The 21,373-nt window shown below is 36.5% G+C and overlaps 1 protein-coding gene across 5 annotated transcripts in view; it reads right to left on the bottom strand.

The window, feature by feature from the left end:
• The window catches only part of ARHGAP44 (Rho GTPase activating protein 44), a 147,435-nt gene that overhangs the window by 60,201 nt on the left and 65,861 nt on the right, over positions 1-21,373 (bottom strand). For all 5 annotated transcript variants that reach the window (XM_044001817.1, XM_044001813.1, XM_044001814.1 and 2 more), the window contains exons 9-12: positions 18,623-18,704; positions 17,419-17,546; positions 1,045-1,156; positions 547-628 (exon numbers count right to left, since the gene is read on the bottom strand). In XM_044001817.1, the coding sequence (XP_043857752.1) occupies positions 547-628; positions 1,045-1,156; positions 17,419-17,546; positions 18,623-18,704 (404 nt within the window). The remainder of the gene's footprint in view (positions 1-546; positions 629-1,044; positions 1,157-17,418; positions 17,547-18,622; positions 18,705-21,373) is intronic.

Below are 21,373 nucleotides of genomic sequence, written 5' to 3'. Positions count from 1 at the left end.
TTGTAATCTTTTGACCTAAGTCAGTTTCCATTAGCTGCAGCTGTTCACTAATCTGTTAATCAAGAGATTTTGCTGTTCATTGAATTTTGCCCTCAGTTTTTACACTCTCAAGTTCTGACACTGTTCAGTTTTTCCTTTCATGCTTCTCCCTTCCTCACCTTTCAAAATAAGCCTTCTGTTCTGTTTCACCCAATATGGATAAAAATCCATAAGTAAAAACTTACAGATCAACTACATCTTTGAGATCTGAATCAATTCTTGTCTAGTCCAAAGGCAGGTTACAATAATGAGCTCTATAAAATTTGGGAGGTAGGTTGTTCATCAAATAGAGATTCAGGCTTTTGTATTGTCTACCCAACTGTTTCTCATGGATTCTTTCTCATTTTTCTGATCTTTTTTCAATATTTTTCTGGCTTACTATTCCCTTATGTTTTCAAGACTAGTTCCTCTTTGTCTTACCTCCTGGCTACTTCAACATTTCTCTCTGTAACTATATTTTAAAAACCCCACCAAAACCATAGCTTTTGTGACAGTCAGGATACTCACTTGGAAGCCTGAATCCACTCTTCATAGAGTTCAAAGGTCATGAGAGGTTCTGGCAACTCTCTGAGATAAGACTTTAGAGCTCCTGGACATGAACAGATTATTTACCATCAGCAATTATAACAGGGCAGAGGAAGGTACTTGATAAGTAGCCTGATATATAAATCTAGAAGCTGGCTCTCAGAAGGCTTGGATTAAGAGCACTGAGTATAGCACTTGGGCACAACATTGAGCATGGATGCCTGCTCCTTCTCTTTCAAAATCACTCTTAGACCAGGCATACTGGACAAAAAAAAAAAAAAAAGCTGATTTTTTTTTTTCTTGATCCTTTTTTTTTGCTGTGACTTGTAATTGGGAAAACTGCCTTTGGACATCTCAAAGGCATGATGGGAATTCATAAGTTTTAGTGTCCCAGACACACCTACCTTAAAAGTATACTCATTCCCTCTCCTGAAAATCCCTGTCTAATTCAGCCACATGACAACCAGGCAACTCCACTACCTGCAATGGCATGAGGATCAGCTGAATATTCCTGCACATCCAGTACACAGCAGTCCAGAGCAGCTTTCAGCTTTTTCAGTTTGGAAGCAGAGGGAGCCACTCTAAAAAGGCCCTGCCAGGAAGACAGAAAAAAAGTAAAAGTATTAATAGGAATGGATCATACAGATCAGAAATTGAAAGAAAAGTCACATTGCACAGATTCTTAGACTTCTTTTCATGCAAAGTTTATGTTAAAGTAGAATGTTATTCTGGAAGTTTGGCAAGTTGGAAAATAATGAGTTATAGTGACTGTCAGCCAAACTTTGTATACTCAAGGTGGGCACAGAGAGATGATAATTTTAGTAAAACAGTCCTCTTTGTATCCAGCATATCTGCTCTAAATCTGTTTCCTATAACCATAAAACTTACTGACACCCTCTAACCCTTAGAGGGTGAACTAGTGCCTAGCTTCTTAAACTGTGGGTTGCGACTCCATATGGGGTGGCATAATCGAATGTGGGAGTTGTGAAAAATTTGACAACAGTTAAAAGGTTATTTATACCTACTTTATATACCTATATATCTGGAGTTGTGTAAAAATTTCTCAGGCAAAAAGGGGTCTCAAGTGGAAAAAGGTTAAGAAGCCCTGAGTTAGAGTACATCCAAGCAACTTACAGAATGGAGAAGAAAATTAGAAGGGAGGTGAGAATCTGAAGGAATGGAGGGGAAATTAAGGAGAGAATTGGAGAGGATCCACTAAAGAAAATTAGGAGCTAGTTAAGTGTCTTTTGAATACCAACTCACTCTTTCCCCTTTTTATTCTGTAATGTTAAGGAACCACCTCCATTTAGCCCTTTTTTGTTTTGTTTTGTTTAGTCTTGTAAGGAAGAGAGGTCTTTATTTTACTTGTGTCATATCTTCTAGGAGTGACTCAAGGTGGCAATGATTTCTTTGTTCCCCTTGACTTCTCTGCTATGTATGACACTATTCTCCAGCTCCCCTTCTTAAAATTCTTTCCTCTGTTAGCTTCCAAACACTGTACAAACCTGCTTCTCATCCTACCTCTCCAACTCTACCTTCTTTATTTATTTCAAATGCTCCTCTATAACTACCTATCTCCTAAAAATGTGTGTTACTCAAGGCCCAGTCCTTGGCCTTCTGGTCTCTTTATACTATGTCCTATATATACCATGTGCTGGGAAAAAATGAATTGTTCTGCTTGGTTTCAGGAAACAGAACCAGAAGCAATCATTAGAAATCAGAGAAGCAACTTTAAGTTTGATGGAAACATTTTTTAAAAAATTAGAACTTCTGAGAAGTGGAATGAATTGGCTCATGATATAATGAGTTTTCTCTCAATTGAAATCTTTAAGCAAAGACTTATCGCCAGCATCATTGTTGAGGTGATTTCTGTTCAGTTATGGGTTGAATTAAATGGGTTCTGAGTTTCCTTACAATTCTGAGATCTATGATCTTGAATTTGAGATGCCAATGGACTATTCAGGAAGAATCTCTTGATGCAGGACTGGAGTTCAAGAGAAAAGTTAAAACAGTAAATAGATTTGAGAGTCATCTAGATGGAGAGTCATCTCATGCAAACAGATTAGAGAGAAGTCATATAAGACAAAAGAAAAAAAGGGACCAGGATAGAACTTGTGGAAGATGGATAAAGATAAAGTAAAACTGAGGAGCAGTAAGAGAGGTGAGAACAAAGAGAGAGCAGCAGCATGGAAACCAAGGTAGGGGAATATGATGGATGTGGAGATGGCCAATTCAATTAAACTCAACAAACATTGATTGAGTTCCTACCATGTGTTAAGTTTTGGGGATACACAAAGACAAAAATGAAACCTTTCATGCCCTCTGCTGGGTCAACATAAAAAGCTTCAGAAATGTCAAAGGAAGATGAGGACTGAGAGAAGGTTTAGCAGTAAAGAGGTGTAATGGAATGTACTAAATTTGATCATTGACAACGCTATGCTAAGGTTTAGTAAAAAAATCCAGCAATTCAGTTAAAGAAGAAGAATCCAGCTTTCCAGACCAGAATCCAGCTTCCTCCTGATGACATCTTACCACTCCAAGAAGACAAGAGAACTGAGAAAAGACTTACAAAGACTTAATTATTTTTTTTACTGTTTCATCTAGGAACACCTCTTCCTAGAAGAAACAAAGGGGGGAATGTGATGAAATACTCTAAGACCCACCTGTAGATTAATCTATACTGATTGAATCAAGTGAGAGTGATTGACTGCTGATTAAGCCTACTTCAAGTTAATTGGATTGTATCAAGTTAATTGGATTGTAATCACACCTGGCTATCCCTTAAGAAGGTATAATTCTCAGAAACTAGACTATGAACTCAACTTGAGAACACCTTCAAAGACAATGGATTTGGATGACGCCAACCAATCACCTTGAAGCAGGGTGTAAGGACCGCCTCTGTTCCAGATGTATAAAAAAGCTTCCACAAACAGCTTGCAAAAAGGGTGTTCCTGATTAAAGCAGGCTCGTGGAGGAGGACTTCAGGAAGAACCCAACCAGGCTGGAACTCTAGGCTAGACTGGAGCTGAAGCTTCTGATTTAAGGTGACCACAATTTAGATTTTAAACATCACAGAGGTAACATTGGATAGAAGTAGAGTCAGAAGACAGATTACAAGAGACTGAGAAATGAGGTTGTGAATTCATGAATATAGATAATCTTTTTAAAGTTTGGCTATAGAAGAGAAGTGGGAAAATAGGTTATGGGGATGTCAAAATTAAGTTAAGGTTTGTTAAAGATAAGGGAGATTGGGGAATATTTGTAGGCAGAAAAAAAGAAATTAATGGTTAAAAAGCACTAGGTCACATGAAGAACATGAGAAGATTAAACATTTTCTCTGATCCCCATTATCTCTCGAACTTCTTCAAAATAGAAATTATATGACAAAGAAAGAGCAACTTCAGCTGACTACATGCAGAATCCAAAAGGTTAAAAATGATTACAACAACAACCTCAAATCCACAAGCTGGTGCTTACTGATCCCAAGGTCACTTAGCACCTGTCCCCCACCTCCCATGATACCACTAGTAAGGCTGCTGTAGCTAATTCAAGAACACAGCAATGACTTACATACAAGAAAACCCACTCCTATAGCCTCCTCCCTCTTTCCAAAGCTATGGAGACCCCAAATCCAAGCTGTGAAAATTTGGGCTGTAACAACCATCTTGGCCTCATTCAGGAAAAAAGACTGTTGGGGGCTATAACCCCATAGCACTAGCATTGTAAAGCTCTGAACTACTGCTGCCAGGTCAGAGAACTAAGGAACAAAGGGAATGGGACAGGTCACCAGGACGTGTGTGTGTGTGTGTGTGTGTGTGTGTGTGTGTGTGTGTGTGTGTGACTATGTGGCTGTGTAGCACTCCACCAAACCTGAGGGAAAGAGCACCAGGGTGGGGCCAGATGTGGCCATCCAAAAGTCACTTGAGGCAAAGACCTCAGCTGTTGAACCATGAATTAACCAGCATGGGAGGAGGCTGAGACATTTTGAGATCTAGCCCCTAATGAATACACAATCAGAAAGGAGGGAGTTAGAAAGTGAGTGTTAGGGAGAATAAGGGTGCCCTCTCAAAAGACTGAAATTACCAAATATTTCAGGCAGAAAAAAGGAAGATATTGAATATAAACAGATAAAATCAACAGGAAAAATGGTAACACCATAAAGAAATATGGCCTCCAGATCTAGTAAATGAGTTTAGGCATCTATGAATAAATACTGCAAATTGCAGGAAAATGTTTCAATGTTTTATGTGACAGAGGACAGTGTGGAATGTGAAGAGAACATGGAACCACGACACATTATTCCCCAGCAGTTCAATGGAGAAATGAGAAGTATGAGAAATAATTTATGTCCTGCACAGCAAAAACAATTAGCAGAATAAAAAAATTTGGAATCTGCAATGGCAAGCCTCACCAAAGAAACAAAAGAGAGAATAATATATTGGGAATGCAAATACTCAGGAATGAAGTAAAATCTAGAAGAGAAGCCAAAACTAATAATATTTTTAAAATATGCTCACTACACAAATATACAGATCTTGAAGATAGGGTAAGTAGAGATCACCTATGGATCATAGGTTGGCCAAAAACATGGCTGTACAAAAAAACCCTTAACACCACAATGCAGGAAATAATAGAATAGAACTGCCCACAGCAGTTCATAGCTTCTGAACATAGAAAATGAAATTCCAAGTGAAAGAATTTATGGATAACTTCTAGAAAAAAACAAAAACAAACAAACAAACAAACAAACAAAAACAAACCCCAAGGCTGCAAATTCCAAGACACGTAGTGGTTATATTTAACATTTCAATTTACGAACAACATGTTCTACAAATGATCAGGAAAAAGACCTCTAGATACAAGGAAAGGACATTCCAATAATGCAAGAATATTCTGTACCTACTAGAAAACATAGAGGGGAATGGAATAATTGGTTCTGAAGAGCAATAGAACTCTGGTTGAAGCCCAGGATTACCAACTTGAAGATATGAGCTTAACCATGCAGGAAAAAAGATGGACATTTAATAATAAAGAAGAGTTTGGAACATTTTTAGAAAGAAAACCAGAAGTGAATTGATTATTTGCTTCTTGAACATCCCAATCAGAAGAAACACAGGAGGAATGTATAAATGCACCAGGCAAGGATAGCAATCATAACAGTGACAATAGAAAGACAAAAAAGATATTTCTTTCTAAATATACACAAGGAGAGAGGAGTGAAGGTAGAAATCTGTTAGAGGTAATGGTGAAGAGGCAGATGGGGGAGGGGAGGGACACAGCATTATGGAGAGAATCTGGTGACATCCTGCCTACAAGTGAATCATTGTATGTAGGTGTGGGTGTGGGTGTATGTGTGACTTTATTACAATATGGGAGGGTAGATGAAAAGGAGGGAAAGGAACAGGAGGACAAAGTGGAGTGTGTGATACATTGGTGTGAAGTGAAGGGATAGTAATGATTGGAAGGTAACCTTGGTGGTCTCAGAAGGAGAAGACTATGTAAGGGAAATGATTGAGAAGAATAATGAAAGGATTGAAAAAGGAAAAATGAAAGAGGCCTTACTTTGGTGGTGAGAGGTGTTTCCACTGTTGAATTCTTCTATGGCTGAGGAGAGGTCTATGAAGGGAGATGGGGACCCTATGCTGGGTGTGGCCTGGGAGATTTGTTGCTTGAAATGTTTACTTGTCCTACATTGGCAGGGGGGAGTTGGGACCCCTGGGGGCAACTGGCACCCAGAAGAATGGAAAAACATAGATACAGAAAAGAGATTTCAAAGCATATGTGAAACAAGGTAACCTTGGGTAATTATAGATCAGTGATGGATTACATAATTAGGGATGTGCTGGGAGAGGGACGCTAGCATGAGGTAGTGTCCTTTCTGAGATCTGTAATAACTGGTAATATTCTATGAGGCAGGATCAAAAAGGGAAATCCATCGAAAGCTCTACAACACAGTGACAAAAAGAGCCTAGAAAGAATACCTTGGAAGCTCTGATGGCAGGAAGGATACAGAGAAAAGAGAGATCAGATAATTATAGGGATCATGAATCAGAGAATGAAGGCCTAGAGTAGACAGAAAGAGAGGATGTTTAGTGAAGAGTGAGAAAATATTTTTTGGAAGGGGGTGCTTCCCCCCAAATAAATTTAAAACACCAATGGACAGGACTAAAGGGGAGGAAAGGAAGAGAGAATCTACTTGACATAGAGGAAGAGAGGGAAGAAATATATAACCAAATAAGAATAGGAGAGAAAAATGAACTAATAAATAAAATCCCTAAGAAGAAAAATGAAACAACTGAGAAGAACAGATCAAAGGTGAGGGAAAAGAAAGCCAGTGGGAACTGAGTCACCATAAAAAAATAAATTAAGTGAAAGAATATAATACTGTACTTATAGAGGACGGGAAAAATCACAACTTAACAAAATTTTAGAAACAGATGAAGAAAAATATAAGTATAACTTTAAATGTGAATGGATAACATAATACCAATAAAATAAAAAACTGACTGATTGTATATAAAAACAAAACTCCACAACTTGTTGCTTTCAAGAAGTATCTTTAAAAAAACAAAGACAAAAACAAAATCAAAATGAGGGGATTAAAAAAATTTATCAAGCATCAAGCAAACCCAAAAGCAAAGAAGTTACCATGCTATGAAACAATGCAAAAATAAACTTTCAAAAAATAAAAAGGGATAAACATGTAAACTATATTATGTTGAAAGGAATTGTAGACAAAACCCCAATATCAGCAATAAATTTACACACTCCAAATGTCTAAGCATCCAGATTTATAAGGTAAATATTATCTGAGCTTCAAGATTTATCTATCTATGTTCATATATATCTATCTCTTTATTTATCTACCCATTGAAAGACACAATAGTGACAGGAAACTTCAATATCCGTCTTTAAGGTGTTTTTTTTTTGTTTTTTTTAGTGAGGCAATTGGGGTTAAGTGACTTGCCCAGGGTCACACAGCTAGTAAGTGTTAAGTGTCTGAGGCCGGATTTGAACTCAGGTACTCCTGACTCCAGGGCCGGTGCTCTATCCACTGTGCCACCTAGCTGCTCCCCTCTTTAAGTTTTAAATAAGAAAAACATGGAACTGAAAAAATGCTGGAGAAAATAGTTAAAAGACATGGTTTCTTCTAGATGGGACAGCAAAAGAATATACATATTTCTCTGCACTACAGGATTCACAAGAGAATTCTATAAACTTTTAAAGGAAAGTTACCACACTTCACAATTCTCAAAAATTGATAAAGAAAGATTTTTTTGGGGAGGTGGGGCAATGAGGGTTAAATGACTTGACCAGAGTCACACAGCTAGTAAATGTCAAGTGTCTGAGGCCAGATTTGAACTCAGGTCCTCCTGAATTCAGGCCAGTGCTTTATCCAATGTGCCACTTAGCTGCCCCAAGAAAGAACTCTTATCAGAATCCTTCTATGAAAAAAATATAGTCCAAATCCTGAAACCATGGAAAGATAAAACGCAGAAAAAAATTATAGGTCAATATTATTAATGAACATTGACGCAAATATTTTAGACAAAATTCTATCAAACCAACTAAAGTAATTTATTTTTTTAAAATTAATTAAGTATTTTATTTTTTTCCCGTTACATATAAAGATAGTTCTCAACTTTTGTTTATACAAGCTTTACAATTTCAGATTTTTCTCCTTCCCTCCCCTCCCTCCCGCCTCCCCTAGACAGCAGGTAATCTGATATAGGTTTTATATATATATATATATATATATATATATATATATATATATATATATATATATATATATATATATATATATATATATATATATATATATATATATATATTACATACACACATAATAACATTAATCATATTTCTGCATTAGTCATGTTATAAGAGAAAAATCAGAGCAATGATGAAAAATCTCAAAATAGAAAAACAACAGCACCAAAAACAAAAGAAATAGTATGGTTCATTCAGCATCTATACTCCACAGTTCTTTTTTTTTTTTCCTGGATTTGGAGATCCTCTTCTATCATGAGTTCCCTGGAATTCTTCTGTACCATTGCATTGGTGAGAAGAATATAGTCCATCACAGTAGATCAATACTCAATGTTGATGATACAATGTTCTTTTGGTTCTGCTCTTCTCACTCACTCATCAGCCCATGCTGGTTTCTCTGAACTCCTCCTGCTCATCATTTCTTACAGCACAATAGTATTCCATTGTATTCATATACCACAACTTGTCCAGCCATTCCCCAATTGATGGGCATCCCCTCAACTTCCAATTCCTTGCCACTATATAAAGAGCACCCATAAATATTTTTGTACATGTGGGTCCCTTTCCCTTTTTCATGATTTCTTTGGGAAAAAGACCCAAAAGTGGTATTGCTGGGTCAAAGGGTATGCACAGCTTTATTGCCCTTTGGGCATAATTCCAAATTGCTCTCCAGAATGGTTGGATCAGTTCACAGCTCCACCAACAATGCATTAGTGTTCCAATTTTTCCACAGCTTCTCCAACATTTATTATTTTCCTTTTTTGTCATTTTAGCCAATCTGATAGGTGTCAGGTGGTACCTCAGAGTGGTTTTAATTTGCATCTCTCTAATCATTAGAGATTTAGAGCATTTTTTCATATGGGAATAGATAGCTTTGGTTTCTTCATCAGAAAACTGCCTGTTCATATCCTTTGACCATTTCTCAATTGGGGAATGACTTGGATTCTTATAAATTTGATTTAGTTCCCTATGTATTTTAGAAATGAGGCCTTTATCAGAAGTACTGGCCATAAAAATTGTTTCCCAGCTTTCTGCCTCCCTTCTAATTTTGGATGCATTGCTTCTGTTTGTACAAAACCTTTTTAATTTAATGTAATCAAAATCATCCATTTTGCATTTTATAATATTCTCTATCTCTTGTTTGGTCATAAACTGTTCTCCTTTCCAAAGATCTGATAGGTAGACTATTTCTTTCACTCCTAATTTACCTATGGTATCACCTCTTATGTCTAAATTGTGTATCTATTTTGAACTTATTTTAGTATAAGGTATAAGATGTTGCTCTATGCCTAATTTCTGCCATACTATCTTCCAGTTTTCCCAGCAGTTTTTGTCAAATACTGAGTTCCTATCCCAGAAGCTGGAGTCTTTGGGTTTATCAAATACTACATTACTAGTGTCATCTACTACTGCGTTTCCTGTGCCTAGCCTATTCCATTGATCCTACACTCTATTTCTTAGCCAGTACCAGATAGTTTTGATGACTGCTGCTTTATAGTAAAGCTCCAGGTTTGGTACGGCTAACTCACCTTCCTGTGAATTTTTTTCATTATTTCCCTGGATATTCTTGATTTTTTGTTTTTCCAGATGAATTTTGTTATTATTTTTTCTAGCTCTATAAAATAATTTTTAGGTATTCTGATTGGTATGGCACTGAATAAGTAAATTAATTTAGGTAGTATTGTCATTTTTACTATCTGCCTATCCATGAGCAATTGATTTCTTTCCAATTATTTAGATCTGATTTGATTTGTGAGAAGAGTGTTTGGTAGTTGTGTTCATAGAGTTCCTGGGTTTGTCTTGGCAAGTAGACTCCCAAATATTTTAGATTATCTACTGTTACTTTAAATGGAATTTCTCTTTCTATCTCTTGCTGCTGGACTTTGTTGGTCATGTATAGAAATGCTAATGATTTATGTGGATTTATTTTATATCCTGCTACATTGCTAAAGTTGTTAATTGTTTCAAGTAATTTTTGAGTTGATTCTCTAGGATTCTTTAAGTATACCATCATATCATCTGCAAAGAGTGATAGTTTTGTTTCCTCTTTGCCTATTCTAATTCCTTTGACTCCTTTCTCTTCTCTGATTGCTAAAGCTAACATTTCTAGGACAATATTAAATAATAGGGGTGATAATGGACATCCCTGTTTCACCCCTGATTTTATTGGGAAGGCCTCTAATTTCTCTCCATTGCATATAATACTTGCTGATGGCTTTAGGTAGATACTGCTTATTATTTTAAGGAAAGCTCCACCTATTCCTAAACTCTCTAGTGTTTTTATTAGGAATGGGTGCTGTACTTTGTCAAAAGCTTTCTCTGCATCTATTGAGATAATCATATGATTTTGGTTGGTTTTCTTATTGATGTGGTTGATTATATTAATAGTTTTCCTAATGTTGAAAGAGCCTTGCATTCCTGGTATAAATGCCACCTGGTCATAGTGTATTATCCTGGTGATCACTTGCTGTAATCTTCTTGCTAATATCTTATTTAAGATTTTAGCATCAATATTCATTAGGGAAATTGGTCTATAATTTTCTTTCTCTGTTTTTGCTTTGCCTGGTTTTGGTATCACCACCATATTTGTGTCATAAAACGAATTTGGTAGAACTCCTTCTTCACCTATTTTTCCAAATAATTTGTATAATACTGGAATTAATTGTTCTTTAAATGTTTGGTAAAATTCACCTATAAACCCAGCTGGCCCTGGGGATTTTTTCTTAGGGAGTTCATTAATGGCTTGTTCAATTTCTTTTTCTAATATGGGTTTATTTAAGGATTTTATTTCCTCTTCAGTTAACCTGGGCAGTTTGTATTTTTGTAAATATTCATCCATTTCATTTAGATTGTCAAATTTATTGGCATACAGTTGGGCAAAGTAATTCCTAATTATTGATTTAATTTCCACTTCATTGGTGGTAACATGACCCTTTTCATTTTTGATACTGGTAATTTGGTTTTCTTCTTTCATTTTTTAAAAATCAAATTAACCAATATTTTTTCTATTTTATTGTTTTTTTCATAAAACCAGCTCTTAGTTTTATTAATTCTATAGTTTTTTTGCTTCCAATCTTATTAATTTCTCCTTTAATTTTCAGGATCTCCAGTTTAGTATCTAATTGGGGATTTCTAATTTGTTCTTTTTCTAGCTTTTTAAGTTGCATGCCCAATTCATTAATCTCCTCTTTCTCTTTTTTATTCATGTAAGCTATAAAATTTCCCCTAAGTACTGACTTGGCTGCATCCCATAGATTTTGTTATGTTGTCTCATTATTGTCATTCTCTTGGATATAATTATTGATTGTTTCTATGATTTGTTGTTTGGCCCATTCATTCTTTAGAATGAAATTATTTAGTTTCCAATTGATTTTCATTCTACTTTTCCCTGGCTCTTTCTTACATGTAATTTTTATTGCATCATGATATGAGAAGGATGCATTTACTATTTCTGCCTTTCTACATTTGACTATGATGTTTTTGTGCCCTAATACATGGTCAATTTTTGAAAATGTGCCATGTACTGCTGAGAAAAAGGTATATTCCTTTCTATCCCCATTCAATTTTCTCCAGACATCTATCATGTCTAACTTTTCTAGTAACCTGTTCACCTCTTTCACTTCTTTCTTATTTATTTTTTCAGCTAGAGTTATCTAATTCTGAGAGGAAGAGATTCAGATCCCCCACTAGTATAGTATTACTGTCTAATTCCTCTTGTAACTCATTTAACTTCTCCTCTAAGAATTTGGATGCTATACCACTTGGCGCATACATATTTAATATTGATATTACTTCATTATCTATAGTACCTTTTAGCAAGGTGTAATTTCCTTCCTTATCTCTTTTAGTGAGATCTATTTTTGCCTGTGCTTTGTCTGAGATAAGGATTGCTACCCCTGTTTTTTTTTACTTTAGCTAAAGCATAATATATTCTGCTCCGGCCTTTTACCTTTACTCTGTGTGTATCTCTCTGCTTCAAATGTGTTTCTTGTAAACAGCATATTGTAGGATTTTGGTTTTTAATCCACTCTGCAATTCGCTTCTGTTTTACAGCAGAGTTCATCCCATTCACATTCACAGTTATCATTACTGACTGTCTATTCCCCTCCATTCTATTTACCCCCTTTGTACTTTTCCCCGCTTCTTTCACCCTATTCCTCCTCACCGATGTTTTACTTCTTACCCCTGCCTCTCCCAGTCTGCCCTCCCTTTTTATTACCCCCCTCTCTTTTCTTTACCCTTTTCTCCCTTGCTTTTGTCCTCCCTTCTATCAGTCCCCCCTTTTCCTTCCCCTTTTGCTTCCCTAAAGAATGAGCTAAATTTCTTTATCCCAATGAACGTATATGTTATTCCCTCTTTGAATCAAATCTAATGAGAGTAGGGTTGAAACAATGTTCACCCCTCCTTTCTTTCCCTCTATTGTAATAGGTTTTTTTTTTCACCTCTTCATATGATATAATTCACCCCAATTCCACTTCCCCTTTCCTCTCCTCCCCATAGACTCCCTTTGTAACCCCTTAATTTTCTTTGTATCATCACATCAAAGACAATTTATATTTCTACCCTCTATGTAAAGTCCTTCTCTCTGCCCAAATACATTTAGAGTTCTTAAGAGTTATGAGTATTATCTTCCTGTGTAGGGATATAAAGAGTTTAACCTAATTGAGGAACCTTTTTTCCCCCCTCTGTTTACCTTTTTAAACTTCTCTTGAGTCTTGTATGTTAAGATCGAATTTTCTATTCAGTTCTGGTCTTTTCTTCAGAAAACATTGAAAGTCCCCAATGTCATTAAATGTCCATCTTTTCCCCTGAAAGAGAATGCTCAGTTTTGCTGGGTAATAGATTCTTGGCTGCAATCCAAGCTCCTTTGCCTTTCCGGAATATCATATTCCAAGTCTTGTGGTCCTTTAATGTTGAAGCTGCCAGGTCCTGAGCAATCCTGACTGTGGCTTCATGATACTTAAATTGCTTCTTTCTGGCTGCTTGGAGTATTTTCTCCTTCACCTGATAATTCTGGAATTTGGCTACAATATTCCTTGGAGTTTTCCTTTTGGGGTCTCTTTCAGGAGGTGATTGGTGGATTCTTTCAATGATGATTTTATCCTCTGATTCTATGATATCAGGGCAGTTCTCCTTAATAATTTCCTGGAATATGGTGTCTAGATTCTTTTTCTGGTCATGGCTTTCAGGCAGTCCAATGATTCTCAAATTGTTTCTCCTGGATATGTTTTCCAGATCAGTTGTCTTTCCAATGAGTTATTTCACATTTTCTTCTATTTTCATTCTTTTGATTCTGCTTGAGTGATTCCTGGTGTCTCATGGATTCCTTATCTTCCAGCTGTTCAATTTTAATTTTTAAGGCATTGTTTTCTTCAGCGAGATTATGCACCTTTTTTTCCATTTGGCCAGATGAATTTTTTAAGGCATTGTTTTCTTCAGTGAGGTTATGTACTTTTTTTTTTCCATTTGGCCAGATGAATTTTTTAAGGAGTTGTTTTCTGCAGTCAATCTTTGTGTTTCCTTTTCCAAGCTGCTGCTTCTTTTTTCATAGTTTTCTTGTTTTGCTTTCATTTCTCTCCCCATTTTTTCTTCTACCTCTCTCAATGGATTTTTAAAATCCTTTTTGAGCTCTTCCAGGAAGGCTTTTTGTTCTTGATACCAATTCACCTTCCCTCAGGAGGCTTCACATGTAGGTAATTTGAGGGTATTGTCCTCATCTGAGTTTGTGTTGGCTTCTTCCCTATTGATACAGAAGCTCTCAATGGAGAGGGCTCTTTTTTGCTTCTTACTCATTATTGCAGCTTATTTATTTATTTTTTAAGTTGAGTTGAGGTCTGCTCTGGGGGCACCAGGGTCCCTGTTTTGGGCTTCTTGTGAAGGGGTATAAGTGCTGTGTGACTGGCTTTTTACTCTGAGACCTTTATAGTGTGTGGAGTTTGCCCCCCTGCACTTCCTGTCTAAGTGTGCCTCGTTGAGCCTATCCTGTTCGTGGCCCTACAGCTGGCAACTTGCCCTCTTGGCTGGTGCAGGTAGGTTTTTCCATTGTCCTTCTTGGCCACCAGATTTTTGAGCCAGGTTCCAGGGGCCTCAGTTGTTCGTCTGTGGCCTGCAGCTCCTGCTGACTTGCCCCGACCCCCTCGGCGCTGGGCTGCTTGCTGCCCTGAGCTAGGCCTCCCTTTTGCCTGAGTCAGACCGACCTTTTCCTGAAGTCTTCTAAATTATCTCTGTTTGGAAGACTGTGTCTCTCTGTCTCTTTGCAGGTTCTGTAGTTTCAGAATCTGTCCAGAGGCTTGATTTAATGTTCTTTTTGAGGGAACAGAAGGAGAGCCCAGGCAGCTTGCTGCTTCTTCTCTGCCATCTTGGCTCTGCCCCCCTAAATAATTTATTAATAAAATCATTCATTATGATCAAGGGGGATTTATACCAGGAAATCAAAGGATGATTTGACAGCAGGAAAACAATCAACATGTGTTTTTAAAATATTTTGCTATTTGTATTGCTATAGACACAAGTTTTGGGTAAGCATATTATTCATTTATTCAATACTATACCAGTAAAGGATTGACCACATGTCCCTATAATTTCTCATTGTCTCAAGCCACATGGTAGAGAAATCAGGGAGATAGCTTCAGCATGCCAGTTATCCCAAACAGGAGAAAACCCCCCAAAAGATCCTTGGTGTCCTTCATGCACATTTCATGGCATCTTCCAAGGGTAGAAAGCCCTGAGAAACTGATCTCTGGGTCGCCCCCTGCCAAGAAATTCATTATTAACAAATATTTTCTCAGAAACATAATAAACCATATTAGAAAACAAAATATCCAAAACCACATGATTACCTTAACAGATGCAGAAAAAGCCTTTTACAAAGTACAACAGTCTTCTTTTTTTTTTTCAGGGCAATGAGGGTTAAGTGACTTGCCCAGGGTCCCACAGCTAATAAGTGTCAAGTGTCTGAGGTCAGATTTGAACTCAGGTCCTGCTGAATCCAGGGCCAGTGCTTTATCCACTGTGCCACCTAGCTGCCCCTACAACAGTCTTCTATGCTAAAAACAAAACAAAATAAAACAAAAACAAAAAACCCAGCCCTTTTAGGTAGGTAAGAACCTTTCTTTAACATCATAGTAAACTACATTTATATAGTATTTTAAAGAGAGATTTACTTATAATAAACCCATGAGGTTGATTATTGCGACAACAGTAATAGATGACATTTATATAGTATCTTATACCTGACAAAGAATTTTCTTTGCAATAGCCCAGCAAAGTAAATAACATACATTTTGTCACCATAATCATCCATCAATCCTCCTCCTCATTAATTAATCCTCATCTTCATCATTAAATCTTCATCAACAGTCTTCATTATCAATCAATCCTCATCTTCCTCCAATCATCATCAATTAACCATCATCATCTTACATTCCTCTTTCCTCTACTTCAAATTTTTTTACAATAATTATTGTTAACCATTTCCCTCTATCCTATTTGCTCCCCATGATATTTACTCTATTTTCTATCTTCTTTTACCCTATCCCTCCTCAAAAGTGTTTTGCTTCTGACTGCCCCATCCCCCACTCTTCCCTCCCTTCTTTCCCCACTCTGTCTTTATGCCCTTCCCCTCCTACTTTCCTGCAGGGTTAAATTATTTCACCCAATTGAGTGTATATGTTATTACCTCCTTGAGCCAACTCTGATGAGAATAAGGTCTTTGAGCCAATTCTGATGAGTGTAAGGCTCATTCACTGCCCCACTCCTCCCTCATCTTTCCCTCCCCCCACTCCATAAGCCCTTCCTTTCCTGCTTCTTTTATATGAGATTTCACCCCATTCTACCTCTCCCCCTTCACTCTCCCCCAGTTCAGTCCTCTCTCCCCTCTCAATTTTACCCTAAAGAAGTAATCATGGGGCAGCTAGCTGACACAGTGAACAAAGCAACCACCCTGGACCCAGTAGAACTGGAGCCCAAATCCAACCTCAGACACAAGACACTCAGCAACTCTGCAAACCCAGGCATGCCATCCAACCCTGACCACCCCACAAATAAAATGATAAACAAAAAATAAATGCTTTACAGTTATCATCCCTTAATAATCAATTGCCACCTGTGCCCTCTGTCTAAATTTATTCCTATCATCTGCCCTAATTCCGAGAAAGTTCTCATGAGTTAGAAGTATCATTTTCCCATGTAGGAATGTAAACAGTTTAACCTTTTAACATCCCTCACCACTTCTTTTTCCTGTTTACCCTTTTATGCTTTTCTAGGGTCTTATATTTGAAAGTTGAATTTTCCATTTCATTCAGGTCTTTTCATCACTAATGCCTGAACGTCTTCTTTTTCATTGAAGTCCCAGTTTTTACCCTGAAAGATTTTAATCAGTTTTGCTGGGTAGGTGATTTTTGGCTGTAGTCTCAGTTCCTTTGCCCTCTGGAATATCATATTCTATGACCTCTGATCCTTTAATATAGAAGCTGCTAGATCTTGTGCTATCCTCATTGTGACTCCACAGTACTTGAATTGTTTCTGGCTGCTTGCAATATTTTCTCCTTGACCTGGGAGCTCTAGATTTTGCCTATAATGTTCCTGGAAGTTTTCATTTCGGGATCTCTTTCAGGATGTGATTGGTGGGTTATTTTAATGTCTATTTTACTTTCTGTTTCTATAATATCAGGGCAATTTTCCCTGACAATATCTTGGAAGATGATGTCAAAAAGGATTTTGAAGATAAAGTAAGAGAGGTAGAGGAAAAAATGAGAGTGATGCAGGAAAGTCATGAAAAAAAAAGTCAACAGCTCGAAAAGCCAAATGGAAAAGCTCTCTGAAGAAAATAATTGCCTAAAAATTAGGATTGAACAAATGAAAACTAGTGATTTTATGAGAAACCAAGACACAATAAAGCAAATCCAAATGAATACAAAAATAGAGGGCAATGTGAAATATCTTCATGGAAAAATGGCAGACCTGGAAAATAATTTAAAGGGGAACGAGGTGACATAGTACTTTTTTCATGTAAGATAAGTTTCCTAAGATTTATATGAGAATGATGATGGATCTGTAGAGGATGGAAGTGTGTGCACCTACCTCCTCTTGCATTCCACATTCAAGTAACATTGTCACACATGCCTCAATAGGGAATGCAATTTCCCTTCCACTGACTGCCAGATGCTCTTCCAAGGGCTTCCCAAAGGATGGTTTTTCTACCCATGCTTCTGTTGTGGAAACAAAATGAAGAAGACAGTTGGTAAACTGATAGGAAACTCTATGTCTCACCTAGCTGCTATTTGATATCATGAACGCAAGGGGAATTCTCATTTGTGTCCATTAGCTGAAACATAGGTAACAGTGGACACGACTCAATTAGGATGTCCATTATCTGTGCCAGGTGATGGCACAATCTACCATGATTTACTAATCGGTCTCTGAAATTCCATTCAACTCTATGATTCTGTTGTTAATGTACCTCTACTCCTTACCTGTAGCCTCTCCATCTAGTACATATGTCACTTGTTTTTATTGAAATTAGATCAAGTAACAGATCAATTTGATTGAGTCCCTTCTTTAGAAAAGAGCAAAATTCTGGGGAGATTCAGAGCTCCCCCTTTTTCTAAAGTCTTTAGTCCAGTTTTTCCTAAAAGACATTACTGATAATAAGATTGCATTAACTCTCCTTGATCTTGGTCAGACTCCACCCAACCTTGCAAGGAATTTAATTTAAGGTGTTCTATTCAAGCTTGGGTGGAGACAATTCCTTTTTTCTAGATAACCATGGCTGGGGGGTGGTGCTGGTGGTCTGAGTAGAGATTATTTCCCAGTCCAAGGGGCACTCTCAGCCTCCCATTGAATTGATATCCTAAAACTATGGGTGGTCTGATAGAGATACTTGCCCTATCCAAGAGATACCCAGCCCTTCATTTTAATATAGTCTACCTCCAATTATGTTAACTAATTAGATTTGATTGCTGTTTGATGGACCACATACTGTTTTGAAGAGTATATAAACTGTGAGTCCACTGCCACGATTGTCTTTGTTCTAAGAGAGATGGCCAAAGGACCATCTTTTTATTAATATCCTGCTGACTCATTAACTAAATGATTAAATTACCCAGAAATTATGCCTCTTCAACTTTTTAATCATTGCACATGGTACTTCCATATTAAAAGGCTGCTGTGTATAAATACAATGACATTGAGGAATGTGGTCATTTCAACCTTATCCAGAGACAAGAAAGAGTTCTATTTGATTAACCAGAAACCCTCTAATAAGTAAAGTGAAATTTGAACTTACCCTGTTGTGCTTTTATCTGAGGCAAAACATTCTGTAATAGTGTTAATGACTTCCTATGGTATTCTGCTTGCACTTCTATCAACTGAGAAGAAACAAAGGCAAATATTTATTAAAGGTCCATTAGGCAGGAAGCAGGCTTCCACACAGTATATTGTTCACTATTATGCTAGCTTAAGCTCAAGCTTGCATGGAGAGAATGGAGGGAGTTAGGAAACCCATACTTGCTCCACTATAATTTAATCCACGCCCTCCCCCGTTGCCAATATCACCTAAAATAATGTTCCTGCTTCAGCCACTTTCTCTAATCAGAAGAGAGACACAAGTGACTCTGGAAATTCAAAGTAGTAAGGATTATGGTGAAAATAAGAGATTCATATTAGGATCTGGAGCCCAATTTAAATAGCTATTTCTTTACTACCCTGGTGAAAAGGTATCCTATAGTACTTACCTTAAAGGCTGGTTGTGAGGATCAAGTGAAATAATGTGTATAGTGTACATATATAGTGCCTTCAAGCACTATATAAATGTAAGCTATTATTATTATTATTATTATCCTTCTTTGCCATGCTATCTCCCCATGACAAAAAGAAAAAATAGAAACCAAAAGAAATACTTAAATATCTATTTATTATCTATCCTATCCTATCCTATCTATCATCTATCAGGCATATGGGGGAGGCATGGTATTCAGGAAGAAAAAATAATAAGTCTTTTTGGAATAAAGAGTGCAAAGATTTTCCCCAGACTTCAGAAACACTAGGAAAGGAAATGCTGAGAAATATAGTTGCTTACTATTTACAACTGAATGACAAAGGTTTCAACAATTGAGACTGGATTTACTGCTTTAGGGGGGACGTCTCAAGCCTGATATGCATCTTTCAGAAAGTATATTATGAAATGAAATTACTACAATCACTTTAAGGTAGATGAGACAGAATTATTTCCTTTCCCCTTCCCTTCCCTTCTACTCTCATGGCTGTAATGACAGCAGCACTTTTAAGTTTTGTTTAAGTAAGTAAATCATTGGTTAACTCACTTCATAATATTTTGTCCCCAGGTTTTTAAGTAGAGTTCCATATATATTTAACCCAACCAAGACTTAATTATTGATACAATTCCAATTTTAGGCATTTTGAATTGAACAGAGGATAAGATGAACAGTAACATCTTTGAAAAAAACAAGGATAAGACAATCTCTTAGTACTCTGAGTATCAAAGACATTCATAGATGACTATAAATTGTCTAAAATCTCAAAAGTAAAAATTTTTTAAAAGTTATTTAAGCACACATATATAAAAATTTTAAAATTTTATGGAAGAAATAAAATCTCTATAGATATGATTCAATCACTTTATCTATCTATCTATCTATCTATCTATCTATCTATCTATCTATCTATCTATCTATCTATCTATCTATCTATCTATCTATCTATCTATCTATCTTTTCCCCAAACCTCTCATGGTTTGGAAATTCCCTCTACTGATGCAAGTCAGCAATTAGTCTATAACTCAATCTCAAATAGTAGTTCAGCACTATGTGAGTAGTTTGCCCTTGATCAATCAACTAATATATATTGGAGTGAGGTTTTGAAACTAGACCTGTCTTTCAAGGCTGGTCCTCTATCCACTAAAATCAAACCATAAGCATTTTTATTAAACATCTACTAAGTGCCAGGCTGCCAAACAGGCCCTCAGGAATTGCCAGGAAATAAAGAAGTAAAGGAGTAATCAGGATACAAAAGATATTAATTGATTCTGATGTCTAGTGTTCCAATGAATCCATGATCTTATTGATTTGGAATCTCCTGCTGATGATGGAGCTTATAACTCATCTAATCTCTGTCCATTGTGGGAGCATATTAAGGACCCTTCCATACTTTTCTCTTTAGGGTTTATATTACAAAATAATATTAGTACAGTGTTTTAGTTTGAATTCCTTGGTCTAATTTGAATGGAAAACCTTATCAATCAATTCTTAAATAACATTTTTCCCTACCAGCTGCTCTGCTTGGTTTCTACTCCACAAACATTATGACACAAAGCAGGCTACTCTCTGTCACCCCCCACTCCCTTTACTTCAGCTTCCTCTTAATACAATACAGTCTCCCCCAATAGAATATAATCTCTTGGAGGCAAGGGACTGCCTTTTAAAAAATCTTATTCATATCCCCAGCACTTAGTGCCTGCATGTAGTAAAGGTTTAATAAAAATTTTTATTGACTATTGACTTTTAATAATGAAATCTTTTTATAGGCCCTATTAATAATGAACTAATTTAATATTTCTTAATATTTACTAATTAGTAATTTACTAATTTATTAGTTTCTAAAAGGAGAGCCCTGATCAAGTCAGAAAGGATTACTCCCCTGAAATTAGTTAGGTAAATTGTCAAACTAAGAGAAAGAAGAACATCTTTGATTAGTTAAATTAATGGAAATATCTTGAGTTCATAGACATGGTAGAAAGAGCAATCTTTGGCAAGAGTGATCAAAGAGGTATTGAATAGTTTTAGAAACATGATTCTCCAGGGTACATTTTAAAGTTGAGTGACTATAATTCTGTTTAATGATTCAATACTGGTTTGCTCAGACTTTGTCTTCTTGTTTAATCTTTATTACAGAATTATGTCTTTTGTTTTGGGAATACTATAAATTGTGAGTGGAAATAGTTGATAGCATATTTTCAAATATAAGAAGGATTTCTGTTCTTTTCTATTTTTTCTCTAATCAGAGGTGCCTAGAATTATTT

The sequence above is a fragment of the Dromiciops gliroides genome, chromosome 4 (assembly GCF_019393635.1).
Source record: "Dromiciops gliroides isolate mDroGli1 chromosome 4, mDroGli1.pri, whole genome shotgun sequence".
NCBI classification, from domain to species: Eukaryota; Metazoa; Chordata; class Mammalia; order Microbiotheria; family Microbiotheriidae; genus Dromiciops; species Dromiciops gliroides.
This window is presented reverse-complemented; position numbering and strand designations above follow the sequence as displayed.